Below are 15,386 nucleotides of genomic sequence, written 5' to 3' on the forward strand. Positions count from 1 at the left end.
ATCGGTTCCGAGGAGGCTTAAGGGTCTATAACTACCGCACTCGGTGGGGTCATTGTCTTTTTTAAGGAGGACTGTTATGAGTGCAATATTGTCGTGTTTATGGAAGTTCCCCTCATTGACTGAGTATAAAATCATATTTAGTAATAAGGGTCCAATTATGTCCCAACAAGAGAGGTACATTTCTGGTGGGATACCGTCTCTTCCAGGAGCCCTACCACTTTGCATTTCAGATATGGCCTCCCTAAGTTCATCTAGTGTGATCGGTGTTTCTAACTGTTTAGCGTCATCCTCTGAAAGTTTAGGGAGGTTAATTTGATTAAGATATGTGTCCATTTTGTTTTGATCGAAGGTCGTTTCTGATTTATACAAGTTGGAGTAGAACTCTTTGAATGTCGCGTTTATTTCTTTAGGTTCTGTAACAAGTCCTTGTGCTTTAATGGTAGTTATATCTGCACATTTTGCGTTAACTCTTAACAGAAAACTATCTGCTATAACATATAACTACAGATGTTAACAGAGTTACACAGTGAATCAAATGAAAGAGGCACTCGTGTATTATCACAGTACAGTTAGCTTACATCCTAGCTTGCAATGGGCCTGGTCTACAAGATACACTACATAACTAAGGTACCCATGTACATGTAAATTACTTTCCAAAGGTCAGTGAATACCACGACCACAACACCAGAGGGAGCTCCACAAATCATGTGATACCCAGATTCGGCTCAAACAAAGGACAAAACACGTTTAGCAATTATGCCACATATATCAATGTGGAACGCCCTACCCACGTAAAGGAATGTGAATCACTACCCACTTTCATAACCACTCTCAAAGAGCACCTACGGGAGACTGCAATTCAAAACTGGCCCCTGTAAATGTCCAAACCCAACCCCCTCCAATGTACAGTAAATGTCCTATTAAACCCAATAATACACAAGACCCTCTTCTTGGGACCAAGTAAGGTTTCGTGGATAATCCAATGTACAGTTACCCCACCCCGCCTACCCACCCACCCAACCACCTCCAATGTACAGTTTCCACCCCACCCACCTCCAATGTACAGTTTCTTCGTCAAATGTATATGCTCTTTTTTAGACTATTTTTGTATCACAAACAGTACTGTATTTGTAGATCTGGTATGTCAAATGTATAGATGTAGCAGTACTGTCTATCTGTATGTCATGTGTGTGTCATATATGTTATGATGAATTGAAAATGGGGGACCCTGATGTAAACAAGACGAAAGTCTTTCTCTGGTCTGCATCCCCTTAACAATTGTGTGTATTGAGCTGTACTGTATTGTACCCATTCTGCAATCTGTTAATACAATTTTCAATCAATCAATCCTCTGACAACTTCAAATCAGGTGCATGCAGATACACACATACGTGCACATACTCAGGAGCACAATGACACACACTAAGGGACAATAAGTTATAAAATCCCCCTTTTTTTTTATTAGTTTGGATTTCGTCTTATAAATACACATTAAGTCCACGATGAGCCATGGTCGACAATGACACTTGCATGAAAGAAAAAGCATCCTGACTCACTTCGGTCACAGAACGGTCCCCTTCAGTAGGAGTAGTGGTGAGATTGAGACAAGCCCTCGACTGACTGACACACTAGGAGTCTATACTCTGTGCTGAATTCTAATTCTCTACTATTCACTCTGAACATTCTTGTTTAAAAAAAAATAAAAGATGTGTTGAAATCCCACAGGATGTGGTGCCCCTCATGAAACGCATAGATGTGTTGGAATATTCTTTTTTTATTTATTGTGTCACTATTAAAAAGGCAGGGTGGCGCAGTGCAACGCGGACGTCCCAGGTTCGACTCCCGGAGACCTTTGCCGCATGTCTTCCCCCCCATGTCTTCTCCCATCCTTGCTCTGTGACGGGCCTATCCTGGTAAAGCAATAAAGGCTAAAAAATAAAGAATAAAAGGACAGTTGAATGTCTTTACCCTAATTTTTTTTTACATTAAGTTACGTGTCGGTAGTGGAATAGATGCATAGCCATTAGCTCACTCGCTGAGTGTTGTGGTGGTGGGAGTTCTGGTGGGGTTCCGACGGAACCAGGAGGCTTCAGACAGTTAGCCAACAGGGTCTGGAAACAAAAAAGGTGTTAAGCCACACCACAACCTGCAGGCAAACGTTTAAACCATCCACAACAGAAAACAGTGGTCCTCCTGCATTTCCTCTGCTCGATTCAGACCGTTGTGATGTCTTGCAACAAGTCCCAGTGTGACAAGGTGACTGTGCACCGGGGCCGTGTTCCAAGACATCACGTCAGTCGCTGTGGATACTCAACACTTTTGTCTGCATGTTGTGATGTGGATTAACACATGTATGTTATGCAACCCAGTGTCTGAAGCTTTCTGGTCCACTCCAAGGAAACTATCAAAGGAGGAGGGTGTTGTGTACTGAATCAATCAATCAATCAATGACGTCCCACACTGGTTACGTCATAGGAGCGGACGCTGCGCGTTCACCCCAGACTAGAGGTGTAGCTGAGAGCAAGGCTAGTGTGCGTGCACTATATCGGAGAACTAAATCAAGTTTCCTGTTTAAATACGGAGTTGATTCTTGAAAGTAAGTAATCAATATCTAACAGAGGGGTCATCGTCTAGCACGTGAATATACATTGGTGCCAAGTGTGGAAACCTTCAGTTCAGCAGACATTGAATTTAATGGGATCAGCAGTCTCCTCGTTTATGACCAGTCATTTAAACAGGTTATTACCTCGGATGTCAGAATCTTCGGCATATTGTTGCTCTGTTAACTAGTTAACATTTGACATATTGGTTGATGTATATTTCCTCAGATAGCTTGTATATTTTGAATTTTAATACAGGCTTAAATAGAACTGGCACCAAAGTCTGACACCAAGCAGAGCATAAAATGCTGGTATTCTGACGTGATGATCAATCCTTGTTATATTTTCTGTGGTTTGCTCAGAGAAGAACTCCCGACCACGGGCTTGAATAAGCGAATGTTTGATGCTATATAGTCATTGCATTACTGGTCTTTCATACCACTTAATGTAATAAAAATCCGAACCATCCCTTTATCATGTTATTAAATGTGTATGTATTTAGTATTTATTACATGCATATGTATTTAGTTTTATTACATGCATAATGTATTTAGTATTTATTACATGCGTGTGTATATATTTTAGGGATAAACATCTTGTGTTATTTCAACATCTTTTTCAAGTTGTCCATCTGACTGCAAGCTGTGAACAATAACATTTAAAAGGGAACAGTCACGATTTTCACAAGCCTTTCCTATTGATCAGTGATCAAGCCTCTTCTGATCCGATTTGGATGAAACTTCACACAAAGATTGACAGGAGGCCAAGGACCTGACATATATAACGATGCTGCTTCAAGTTTCATACTACTGCTAATACTATTGCTAATACTACTACTGCTGCTATTGTTACTACTACACGTCTCATACCCCATTTACTTGGGAGTATATTTACTTTCTTTCATATTTGCTTTTTTTCCAGCAAGTTCCCCACATCACACCTGGTACATCAACTAACATTGCTAACGAGATGCTAACAGAAGATAGTCACATCTCTCAGAAACAAAAATACCATTGTGTGAACTTTTTGAATTAGAAAAGAACATTTGATTAGTGTTCAATAGGACAGGCTTCTAAAAATATCCCAAACCTTGTGAGATGTTAATTGAAAGCTTTTCGTTGTAAAAGAGTTCCCACTTCTGAAAAGGGAGAATTAAAGTTCAGCAAGAGGCCAAATACACTGCCTTTCACCCAGTTCTGCTTTTTGACAAAGAAAAAAAGGAAATGTACATATTAAACACACATTGATTCTTAAAACATTTCCATTCACAACAAGGATTCTGGGAACAACCCTTATTTTGCACGATGTGACACTATCATTTTATGATACTTATTTACAGCATTTCTAAGAATTAGAAAATAATAAAAAAAATAATAATAATAACTCCAATGCTCTATGGCCGTACGTTTACATTTCAAATGCACTGGTTTATCCTGGTTTCAAAAATAATAATAAAAATTTAAAAAAAAATCACAGACTTGGAATAATAGGTTATTTTCTAGAAGGTTTTTGGCTATTGAGGAGTGAGGGTTTAGATACGGCGAAGACAGAAAAGCAGACGAGAGGTGCAGATCATTCCAGTGACAATTTATAATATTGAAAATTATATGTTTCTGCTTAAACCCTCAACAACGGAGCTAAAATAAAAATTCAATACTACAAAATCAACTACCCATATTTACCTAGTATCTCAAGAGTAGGAATGCACCGATACGGACACTGGTATTTTGGTATTGGTCTGATACCAGGCTAAAATAATAATCGGTATCAGAGAATATTTGGCAAGTGGCCATGCAATACTATAATCTGATACCACTGTGTAGTTAGTCTGTCAGAAATCGAAGCAAAGTGACCAGATTTGCTCAAATAAGTGGTCTACATGCGTCACTGATATAGATTGTGTGGTCTGTAACATGGGTTTCCCAGTCCCTCCGCTCTGCAGTATACAGAGAACAAATGTTCTGGTATCCCATTCCAACTTTATCCAATCAGGAGAGAGAACTCCACACTACAAAAATGGTATTTCTACAAAAATAACTAAAAACTAGTTTTAAGCAAATGTGACCTTGAAACAAGTAAAATAATCTACTAGTGCAGTAAGCAAATTTGGCATGGCAAGATTTCTTGAAATAAGTTAAAATATCTAGGGTTCTCTCTCCTGATTGGATAAAGTGAGAACGGGATACCAGAAAATTATTTTGTGTTTATTGCAGAGCGAAGGGACTGGGAAACCCATGTTACTGACCAACACTCTATATAAGTGATGGCTGTTGGAATGTAGAGCTATTTAGCACATATTTTAACCAAAAAATACCACTTACAGCACCTTTAATAGTTTTTGTCTAATGACCCCAAACCGATGTGAGTCTCTCATGTTCAGCGGCAATGGCCCCATATTGAAAGTGTAGGACTCTGTGTGGAAAAGTGATATCGGTTTTCGGTGCTTTCCTATCTCAGAGCAAGAACGCCGATTCCAGTGAGTTTAGACCCCGCAGCAGCAGGTCTGTGATCAGTTAAGATGTCAAGAGGAACTGGAGCGTGATTGGTCATTTGACCCCTGAGCTCTTCTCCAGACCTCACGTTAAGACTCCTCTCACAGGCAACAGGCTCCTATTCAACCGACCACAGTATTTTGTCACGTCTGCTTCACCATAACTATTAGTATTACCACATTCATGTGGCATTGAGTATATCGTTTCCAACCCGGACGTAGCAGGTGATTGGTCTACGAGGTCAGCCATAGCAGTTGGTATGTCATAAATGTCTAGATGTAGCAGTACTGTCTATCTGTATGTCATGTATGTCATATATGTTATGATGAATTGAAAATGGGGGACCCTGATGTAAACAAGACGAAAGTCTTTCTCTGGTCTGCATCCCCTTAACAATTTTTGTGTGTACTGAATTGTACCCATTCTGCAATCTGTTAATAAATTAATTAATCTATTAAATTAAATCTGTTTAATAAAATGTTCAATCAATCAATCAGGTGAACGGTCTACCAGGTCGCGTGTAGCCTTTTTACAACACATCCGCGTTTCCGGCGCTCTGATTGGCCAGGTCATGTGACATGTGCGCCCAATAGCGTGTTTGCCCATTTCCGCGTCGCCCAGCCTGCAAACTACCTGGCGTTCTATCGCCATGCTCTAAGACAAACTCTAACCTTAACCAACTTCGAAATTAGTGCCTAAGCTTAACCGGCGAAAGAACTTGCCATCACGCTTTAAGACAAACTCTAACCTTAACCAACTTCGAAGAGTGCCTAAGCTTAACCAGTGTAGAAACTTGCCGTCCCACGATTGGCGCTCATGTCACATGACCTGGCCAATCAGAGCGCAAAACGGGAACCCGGAAACGGCGATGCGTTGTAAAAAGGCTTCAAGCTACCAGGTCAGATAAACTATGTCGGAAAGTCAGGGAAATGTTGCGACGTTATGCACTTTGACTGGACGCCGCTCGTTCAGTCACAATCAAAACCAAATATTTTTGGTAGTGTGCAGTAGAAAACATCATCATCAACTCGTTAAACAGTAGTGGCTTAAAGACATAGTTTCTGTGTTTCGAATAATTAACTGTTATGGGGTATGTGTAATATTAACTTTGTTATGGGGTATGTGTAATATTAACTTTGTTATGGGGTATGTTTAATAATAACTTTATTATGGGTTATGTTTAATAATTCACTTTGATAATGGTCGGACAAAACTAAAGGTGCCATGAAGTTTGCCAGCTCGGAACCATCAGCGTTCACGAAGACCACGCAAACGCAATATGAAGGTGTGGTGGGGCAAGTCAAGACTCTACAACTAACTATTTACCGTCTGCCTGGCAACTGATTATGTCAATAATAATAGCTGGCCCATCCCCCATACCCTAACGAATCCTGTAAACCTATACCCCTATGTTACAACACACAAGACCTTAGAAAAGCCCTTGTAGACGAGTACCATTAGTTGAACCCTGTGTAGAGTAGAACACGCCGGCAATATGTACTTCTATGTGGCGTGAACTGTCGTGGCTACTATGTGAGAAACCACACAGAGGCAGTCTATCCCCTGGTATAAAGGGCCACTTCCCCTGGTATAAAGGGCCACTTCACCACTCTATCCCCTGGTATAAAGGGCCACTTCCCCTGGTATAAAGGGCCACTTCACCACTCTATCCCCTGGTATAAAGGGCCACTTCAACAATGCCAATTTGATCAAAGTACAGCTCAATGAAATTATAAGGTAGCAGTCTCTATAAGACAAGGTATTGCTATTGTTTCATTTACATAATTTCATGGTGCTGTAATTAACGCAAAACAAGGATCCAATATCCCAGATGACATCACTGGGGGCCATATTCAAACTAATTTACTCTGTGCTGTCAAACTAAATGAATGTGTGTAAAACGGTTTAGTGTTTTTTGGATGTGTGTGAAATTATGTGCAAAATAAATCAGCATTGTTCTTTTTGGTGAAGTGTCCCTTTAAAAGGGTAGTTTGTATACATAAGTGTGTAGTAAGTCCATAAGGATTGGGGCTAGACATCACATCAGTCTGAGAGAAGAATGAAGCATAGGAAATGCATGAGGACCGCCGTTTTCTGTTGTGGATGGTTAAAACCTTTGTCTGCATGTTGTGGTGTGGATTCAAACGTTTTAGTTTCAAGATGCCACATGCTGGTCGTCTGAAGCTTCCCGGTTTGTTCGGAACCCAGCTCTGACTATGGGACTCAGTAAGTCAGCTAATGGTTATACTACTGGTATACTGGTTAATGGTGGTACTACATTTCATACCACTTGATATTAAAAAAAATTTAACTGTCCCTTTAAGATTCAAAGAAATGTGGTTTAAGTGAAACTGTACTATGACATCATCACAGAGACGTTTTGAAAAAACAAGGATGGGAACACGGATGAGGAAGTGAAGGAACCTCTACAGCAGGCAGCTGTAGGAACAGAAACCTTCAGAAGTAGGATTGTCTCAATCTATGAATCATCTTTGGTGGTAGGTGTCACCGTGCTTTCTAAGTATTCCTATAAAGTAGGGCTGGGAGGTATACTGGATTTGAAAAAAGCATATGGTCATGGATCCAATCCATGTAGAAATTGGACATTGCAGCAGTATTATATATAAAAAGAAATATATATATAAAAAAAAATAAACGAATGTAATGCAAATGATCCAACAGATTTCCTTGAATGAAACCATAATACTGCTATAAAAAGTACCCAATTATATATATATTTTTTTAACACATCACATCATAATTTGTACTGGGAAAACCAAAATATCACTATGCTGACAGAAATAAGACATTGTTATATGACATTTTGGCCAGTTTACTGCTCAGCCCTACAATCAAGCATCAGTCAACATGATGTTTGCTGTTCAGATTCTAAAATAATAATAAGAGGATGGGTCACAGCCCCAACGTTCTAATCTAGAATAATAAGAGGATGGGTCACAGCCCCAACGTTCTAATCTAGAATAGTAAGAAGAGGATGGTCACAGCCCCAACGTTCTAATCTAGAATAATAAGAGGATGGGTCACAGCCCCAACGTTCTAATCTAGAATAGTAAGAAGAGGATGGGTCACAGCCCCAACGTTCTAATCTAGAATAATAAGAGGATGGGTCACAGCCCCAACGTTCTAATCTAGAATAGTAAAAAGAGGATGGTCACAGCCCCAACGTTCTAATCTAGAATAGTAAGAAGAGGATGGTCACAGCCCCAACGTTCTAATCTAGAATAATAAGAACAGGATGGGTCACAGCCCCAACGTTCTAATCTAGAATAATAAGAAGAGGATGGGTCACAGCCTCAACGTTCTAATCTAGAATAATAAGAGGATGGGTCACAGCCCCAATGTTCTAATCTAGAATAATAAGAGGATGGGTCACAGCCCCAATGTTCTAATCTAGAATAATAAGAACAGGATGGGTCACAGCCCCAACGTTCCTAACTAGAATAATAATGAGGGGATTGGTCACAGGCCCAATATTCTAAACTAGAATAATAAGAGGATTGGTCACAGGCCCAACATTCTAAACTAGAATAATATTAAGAGGATTGGTCACAGGCCCAACGTTCTCAATGAAGTTCTTCAGCACTGAGAAACACTACCTCTTACAATGGTAACCCAGTGGTACCACTCTCCCAGTGGTAACGAGGGAGGACATCTTCCAATGTGACGACATTGACCCATGCTCTTCATATTAATCTAGTTCAGATTCTCTCATTCTATCTAGACAACACAGTAGAGGGATGAAGGGCTTTAGAATGAAAGCACAAATACAGCTGGAAGAGACGCCTCCACATTATATGACCTGCAAGTAGCTGCTAATGGTGCCTCTTGGTTTCAATGAGTGTTAACAATAACAAGGTGTCATTCAGGCTGAATTTACTTTAAAGGGGTACCTCACCAAAAAAGCAATGGTCAATGAAATGATAAAATTATTTTACATTAAGTGTATAGTAAGTCCATACTACGGAAGCGTATTGCTGCCACACCAGGAAAAAAAAAAAATGTTTTATGTTAAAACAAGAAGTTATAACGTGAAACCTTTATCTTATAACAAGAAGTTATCACGTTATAACGTGAAACGTTTTATGTTAAAACAAGAAGTTATCAAGATACGGATTTTTTTTCCCCCCTGGTGTGGCAGCAATACGCTTCCGTAATACGGATGGGCATTTCACAAAGCAAGAAAATGCAGTTGGCTCAATAATGTTCACTAAACAACGTGTGATATTTTGTTCATAATATTATCAATATGGACTGAATCACACTGCTAAACCTGACCTAGTTGAATATTTCAAGTATAAACTTGCTAATCCTGCTTTGTGAATTACTCATCCCACAACGTGACGTGGGTCTGGTGAGCCGTCTTTAACCCCACATAAGACAGACCTGACCTGCACCTCAGTATGACAGTGCACAGAGTGCATATGATGATACACGCTGCTTAAAAAAAACAGATAAAAGGCAGCAGTCATTCTTCTTCTTTCCCATCGTCAACATAGCTCACGAAAGGACAAGAACCTACGATGGTTTTCCGCCGACTTACAAGTCCAGCACACACCAGATCATAGCTAGTATCCAGAAGTCATAGAACTCCACTGCTGGTCAAAAACTGACAAGTGATTCCTTCTAATCTGCCTGAACTGGTACTACCGCATTGGTTTCAAGACTCATTTTTGGAAAAATACTTTTTTTGAAGACCAAATCTTATTTTTATAAAAGAAAATAATTGTATTTGACTCTTCAAACATTACATTATCTTCAAACATATTACTTGGCTGCTCGACAGTCGGCGGGAGAAAATAATCCAAAACATTTTCATTGCCATTTCCCATGCTAGATGGCAGTTTCTCAGCACTCAAGACACATCTGTTGTTGTGAATGTATGACTTTTAAAATAAATAAAACAATACCCCCTTTTCAGATTTCTTTCTAGGAAAGAAGTCCTGTGTTATAATGGACACAATATGGTACTTCTGAAGCGATCCCTGCTACTTCATAATAGTTCCAGGAAGACGTTCACCGCCCGTGTTCATCGCAATGACGACTTATACTGACGACAGCAGTACGTCTCTGTGACAATAGAGTTCTTTGACTTCTGGACATGAGCTATAATCTGGGGTTGGCTGGACGGACCATGCTTGTAAGTAGAGGAAATGTATTTTGGTCCTTTCGTAAACTATGTTCACAACAGGAAAATGCTTTTCAATTACATCACCGACCTTATCTTTTAAATACACAATATATTTCACTGATTCCTCGTGTGTTTGGCAGGTGAAACGGGGCATCTTGGCTTGTGAAACGGGGCGTTTGGGCTTTGGTCTAACATACGGTCACTGTGACTGGTACAAAATATAAAATGGCGCATATTACAAACTGGCAATATACTGTAGATTGAAATGTATATGGATTTTCCCATCTCCAAACAATGTAGATTGAAATGTACATGGATTTTCCTGTTAACATCAAATGTGAGTTTACTTTTTCTCATCCACAGGCTTCACTGATATTGTTTTGTTTTGTTTCATTGTCCTTTGAAGACTGTGTTTGTGTGTGTAATAGGAGATGTTGAAATAGACAGTGCATGTGTGTGTGCTGTACAGTAGGGGGCATGCATGTGGGTGTATTGCATGCACATTAGGGGAAGGAAGCCTTTCTTCTCTGCTCCTGATCCACACTGTAGTCCCAGGCTCCAGGTTTTGGCTCAGACCATGAAATGCTTAGTTAAAACACACACTGTCAATCAGACTTGAAGTTCCACAGGGCGGCCCCGACCACAGCACGCAGGGACCAGTCCCACACACACCACTGTCTGGGTGGGGCACCCATATACACACCCTGACGGAGGGAGAGAGACAGAGAGACGCGAGGGGCAACAGAGGAAGAGAAAGAGAGAGATAAAGAGAGCAAGAAAGATGGTTGAGAGATGAGCTCAGTCAGGCCTCATCATACTCGCAACTAACAAGTTATTAAAAGGTTCCGTGCCTTTAGGTCACTTCCTGTTGTCCTCCTATTGGTCAGACCTGTGTCACAGCCTTAGAGAGGGGGGGGTATGGACTGACTGACACAGGCTGATAAGAAGTCCTGGTGTGGATGATTGACAGCTCGCCTGGCCACAAGCAACAGCTTGCCCAGTCAGAACTAGCCTGTTGGCGGGGCTTATTGGCAAGCTGGAAGGAGAAATGGAGGGAGGGAGAGAACAGGCAACCAGCTTAGCAACAGACAAACTGCTACTTAGCCCGGCTTGGATTGGCTAGCTGGAAAAAGGGAGGGACTTCCACTGATGGACGATGGACAGCTAACCTATAGCCATCTAATTGGCTAGTTGTTTTGAAGGGACATCTGTGAGCCGAGCTTCAGGAAGGGGGCTCAGGGTGGTCCTGGTGGCTGCCTCAGGGGTGCCGTCTGGCAGGTAGACAGAGCAGGGCAAGGTGGGTCAGGGCTGGGGCATGGGGATGGGCTGCTGGGCATCTGGGGCGCTGGCTGCGGTGGAATGCGGCTGGATCACGATAGGGCATCGCACTCCTGATGGAGAGATGGAGAGAAAGAGAAACAGAGACAGTAATTATTGTGCTTTGGCAACACATGTCAAATGTTATGCCAATAAAGCCTATTGAATTTAATTGAGAGTGGGAGGGAGAAAGAGGGGGGGGACAAAGAGACAGAGTGGGAGGGAGAGAGACAAGAGACTGAGAGTGGGAGAAAGATCCATACAATAGAAGAGAGCAGTGAAAACTACCAGACTAAAATAAAGCATTGGTATCAGAGAATGTCCCAGATATAAAAATTCAATAAAAGATAGAGACCTACAACATGAAAGCAGACCCAGAAGGTTGTTCTCGGACAACCCTGGATGTCCAAACCCTGAATGCGTGTACATGTACTACCATGATCATAAGCAACGCTTGCTCCAATCCCTACATGGTTTTAATCTATTATGACGGCTGCAAGCAATGGGCTAAACATCTACTGTACCTCCAATATTTCCTCAAGAGAATAATACATGTATACACTTCTTCATTCAGTTTAGGCTTTATTTAAACGTGTGAGACAGTGTTAGCCAAAGCACATTTATCAACTGTTGTCCCTGGGCCTGGTTAAAAAGCAGCTAATAAATAAAGCATAACATATATATATGACAGTTAATTAACCCTTTCACTGCCACACGACAGCCGGTTAACCCTTTCACTGTGACAATACAGAAGGTTAGCCCTTTACTATCACACAACCGATGGCGATGCTCCATCATTAGCATCATTAGCTCCACGGATGCGGAGCTAATGATGGAGCATTGCCGTCGGTTGTGCGATAGTAAAGGGTTAACCTTCTGTCGTGTGGCAGTGAAAGGGTTAAGAACAGGTTAAAAACACATCATGCAAAATATGTACAGACAATGACACGACATATTAGGTACACACGATCATACATGTACATGTGGGCAAGCAAGCAGACAGGGTTGGGGTTCTGAAGGGCTGTTGTGTTCCCATGTGTAGTTATTTCTTAACCATGTTTTGAGATTGTGTTTGAATGATCTGTGTGTTTCAATATTGCGGATGTAAATTGGTATGGAGTTCCAGGTCTTAGCAGCTCTCACGGAGAGGGCTGACTGGCCAAATGTGCTTTTCCTTAGTGGAACAGCCAAATCACCCGGTACAACAGTTCAGGTGAACCTGCTGCTCAGAGTGGAGGTGGGGCTAGAAGACCATGGAGGATTTTAAAGACCAGGCATCAGTTAACTTCATGATGTTGTCCCAGCTCAAGAGGGCATGCTTGTCAAGGATATTGCAGTGGTTGTGACGGATAGGCTTCTGGTCCAGAACCTTCAGAGCCTGTTTGTAGACAGATTTAATGGGTGCTAGAGTTGTTTTACAGGCCTGGGTCCAGCTGGTAATACAGTACGTAAGGTGTGACATGATGATGGCATTGCAAGTACAGTGTTGCTGCTTCAATGTTCAGACACTTTTTCTTTTTTTTTTTATAATGTGAGGTTGCAATCTAGGATGATTCCAAGATATTTACATTTGGTCACCACTTGGGAGCTTCTCTCCAGCAGCAAAAACATCTGGATCAGGTGTATTAGATGATATTTTTTCAAAGAACATACAGATGGTCTTCTATGCATTCAGGTGGAGGCAACAGTCAGTGAGCCATTGAACTACCTGCATCATGGTTGTGTTAAGTACTCTTGCCGCTTCTGCTTTGTTTTTGGCATGTACATACATCAAAATCAAATCAAAATGATTTGTAAGGTCCGACAACACACGTTAATGTCCCCATGGGCCATAACTGACTGTCGTCCGCGTACATCTGGACTAGGGAGCCAAAGCAGACAGAAGGCAGGTCATTTATGTACAGGCTGAACAGGAGGGGTTCAGGCTTTATCACACAGATTCCTCGGGTCAAACACTGCATTTGAATACAGATTTATCTTAACCTATCATGCAGCAGGCTATATATTGACCTTCTGTTTCTTTACTGTATGCTGGTCAAGTCACAGTACGTTTGATCTCTTACTGGCTTCAGTGTCTTGCTTTTCCTATTGGACGGCTCTGGCACCAATAGATGCCCGCTGAAAGAACTTTACTCAATGCACCAATCACTGACCAGGTTTGACAACAGTGGTTGACTGGGGCTGTTATGCAAGCCACACCCACAGTATCCATCGCTCACCAGACCCAGTCAACTGGCCTCAATCTGGTCCTCCTTTGTGTTGACGGCGATCAAGCTCAGAACCATGATGAATTGAAAATGGGAGACCCTGATGTAAACAAGACGAAAGACTTTATCTGGTCTGCATCCCCTTAACAATTGTATGTATGAGCTGTACTGTACCCATTCTGCAATCTGTTAATAAAGTTTTCAATCAATCAACCATGGCTCGGGTGACGTCACGTTCAGTGGAGGTGGATCTCCATATATACTATACCCTGCTGTAACCCAACATGTTTTTATCTCCATATATACTTATGTACCCTGCTGTAACCAAACATGTTTTTTTTTATCTCCAGATGTATTAATGTCAGGGTCAAAATCTGCCAATAACCTCCATCCCTAGCCTAGCTGAACAAGCTTACCCTTGTTGTCTGTACATTGTCAAAAAAGGTGCACAATCAACATGCACCCAAAATACAACAAAAATCACGGTTGTATGACATTTTGAGTTTAAAATGTAAATGCATTGGGCGGCCAGGTAGCGCAGCGGACTAAGCGTCTGTCTACCACCGCAGAGACACTGGTATCGAATCCGACTGTCAGCGGTGCCTCCGGCTTGGCCGGTCGTCATACTGACACAATTGGCAGTGTCAGCGGGTGGGAAGCCGGTGGGTGGTATCCTGGGCGTTGTAAACAGCGACTCCTACAGGTCGGTCAGGGCGCCTGCACAGCAAGGGAAGGAACTGGTGAGGGTAGTGTGATCCTCCCACGCGTTACACTCACCCAATGAGAGTCCTCGCTGTCAGGTGAAAAGAGGCTGCTGGCTGTCTCCTATGTATCGGAGGAAGCATATGATAGACTTCAGGGCTCCCTAGACCGGCAAGTAGGGGGCAAATGCGCGCAACGACCAGGAAGGGGAGGGGGCAATTGGCATAACGACTAAAATTGGGATGGGAGAAAATACAGCCAATTCTTCCCTCCGCTGTATTGAACGTTGCTCGTATATGCCCCCCACTGGCCGGTTGTAGGGAGGATAGAAGCCTTGCATCACATGTCTCCTCCGATACATGTGGAGGCAGCCTGTCACATCTTTTCACCTGCCAGCGCGGACTCTCATTTGGCGAGGTGTAACGTATGGGAGGCTCACACTACCCCCGCCATTTTCCTGTCTCTGCTGTGCAGGCGTCCCCCAACCGACCTGTAGGAGTCTCTGTCCACAACGTCCAGATTACCACCCATCGACTTCCACCCGCTAACTCTGCCAATTGAGTTAAGGCCCTCCCATAGTCGAGCAGACTGTACACAGAGCAGACTCCGCGGAGGTCCGCACGGACTCTTTGAGCTTTTGATCTCAGCGGACGTCCGCGCGTCAGAAAATAGGCGCTTCGCACTTTGCACTCTGCTGTGGGTCTGCTTTGACTCCCTTTGAGTCCGCGCGGACCTCCGCGGAGTTGCTGTGTACAGTCTGCTCGACTATGGGAGGGCCTTTAGTATGACGGCCGGCCCAAGCCGGAGGCAACGCCGACAGCCGGAGTCGAACCCGGTGTCTCATGCGTTGGTGACGAGCGCAATGTCCACTGCGCCACCCAATTTAAATGTTTCGACTCCACATGTATCGGAGGAGGCA

At 42.4% G+C, this 15,386-nt stretch overlaps 1 protein-coding gene across 3 annotated transcripts in view; it reads right to left on the reverse strand.

The window, feature by feature from the left end:
* Nucleotides 1–7,733: 7,733 nt before the first annotated feature.
* dnajc5ga (DnaJ (Hsp40) homolog, subfamily C, member 5 gamma a) overlaps nt 7,734–15,386 on the reverse strand; it is a 71,582-nt gene continuing 63,929 nt past the window's right edge. For 2 of the 3 annotated variants that reach the window (XM_084314734.1, XM_084314732.1), the window contains one exon: nt 7,734–11,632. In XM_084314734.1, the coding sequence (XP_084170860.1) occupies nt 11,544–11,632 (89 nt within the window). In that variant the 3' untranslated portion in view covers nt 7,734–11,543. The remainder of the gene's footprint in view (nt 11,633–15,386) is intronic. The other variant, XM_084314733.1, reaches the window with a different exon arrangement.

Source organism: Notolepis coatsorum (assembly GCF_963971535.1).
Source record: "Notolepis coatsorum genome assembly, chromosome: 5".
In the NCBI taxonomy this organism is placed as follows: domain Eukaryota; kingdom Metazoa; phylum Chordata; class Actinopteri; order Aulopiformes; family Paralepididae; genus Notolepis; species Notolepis coatsorum.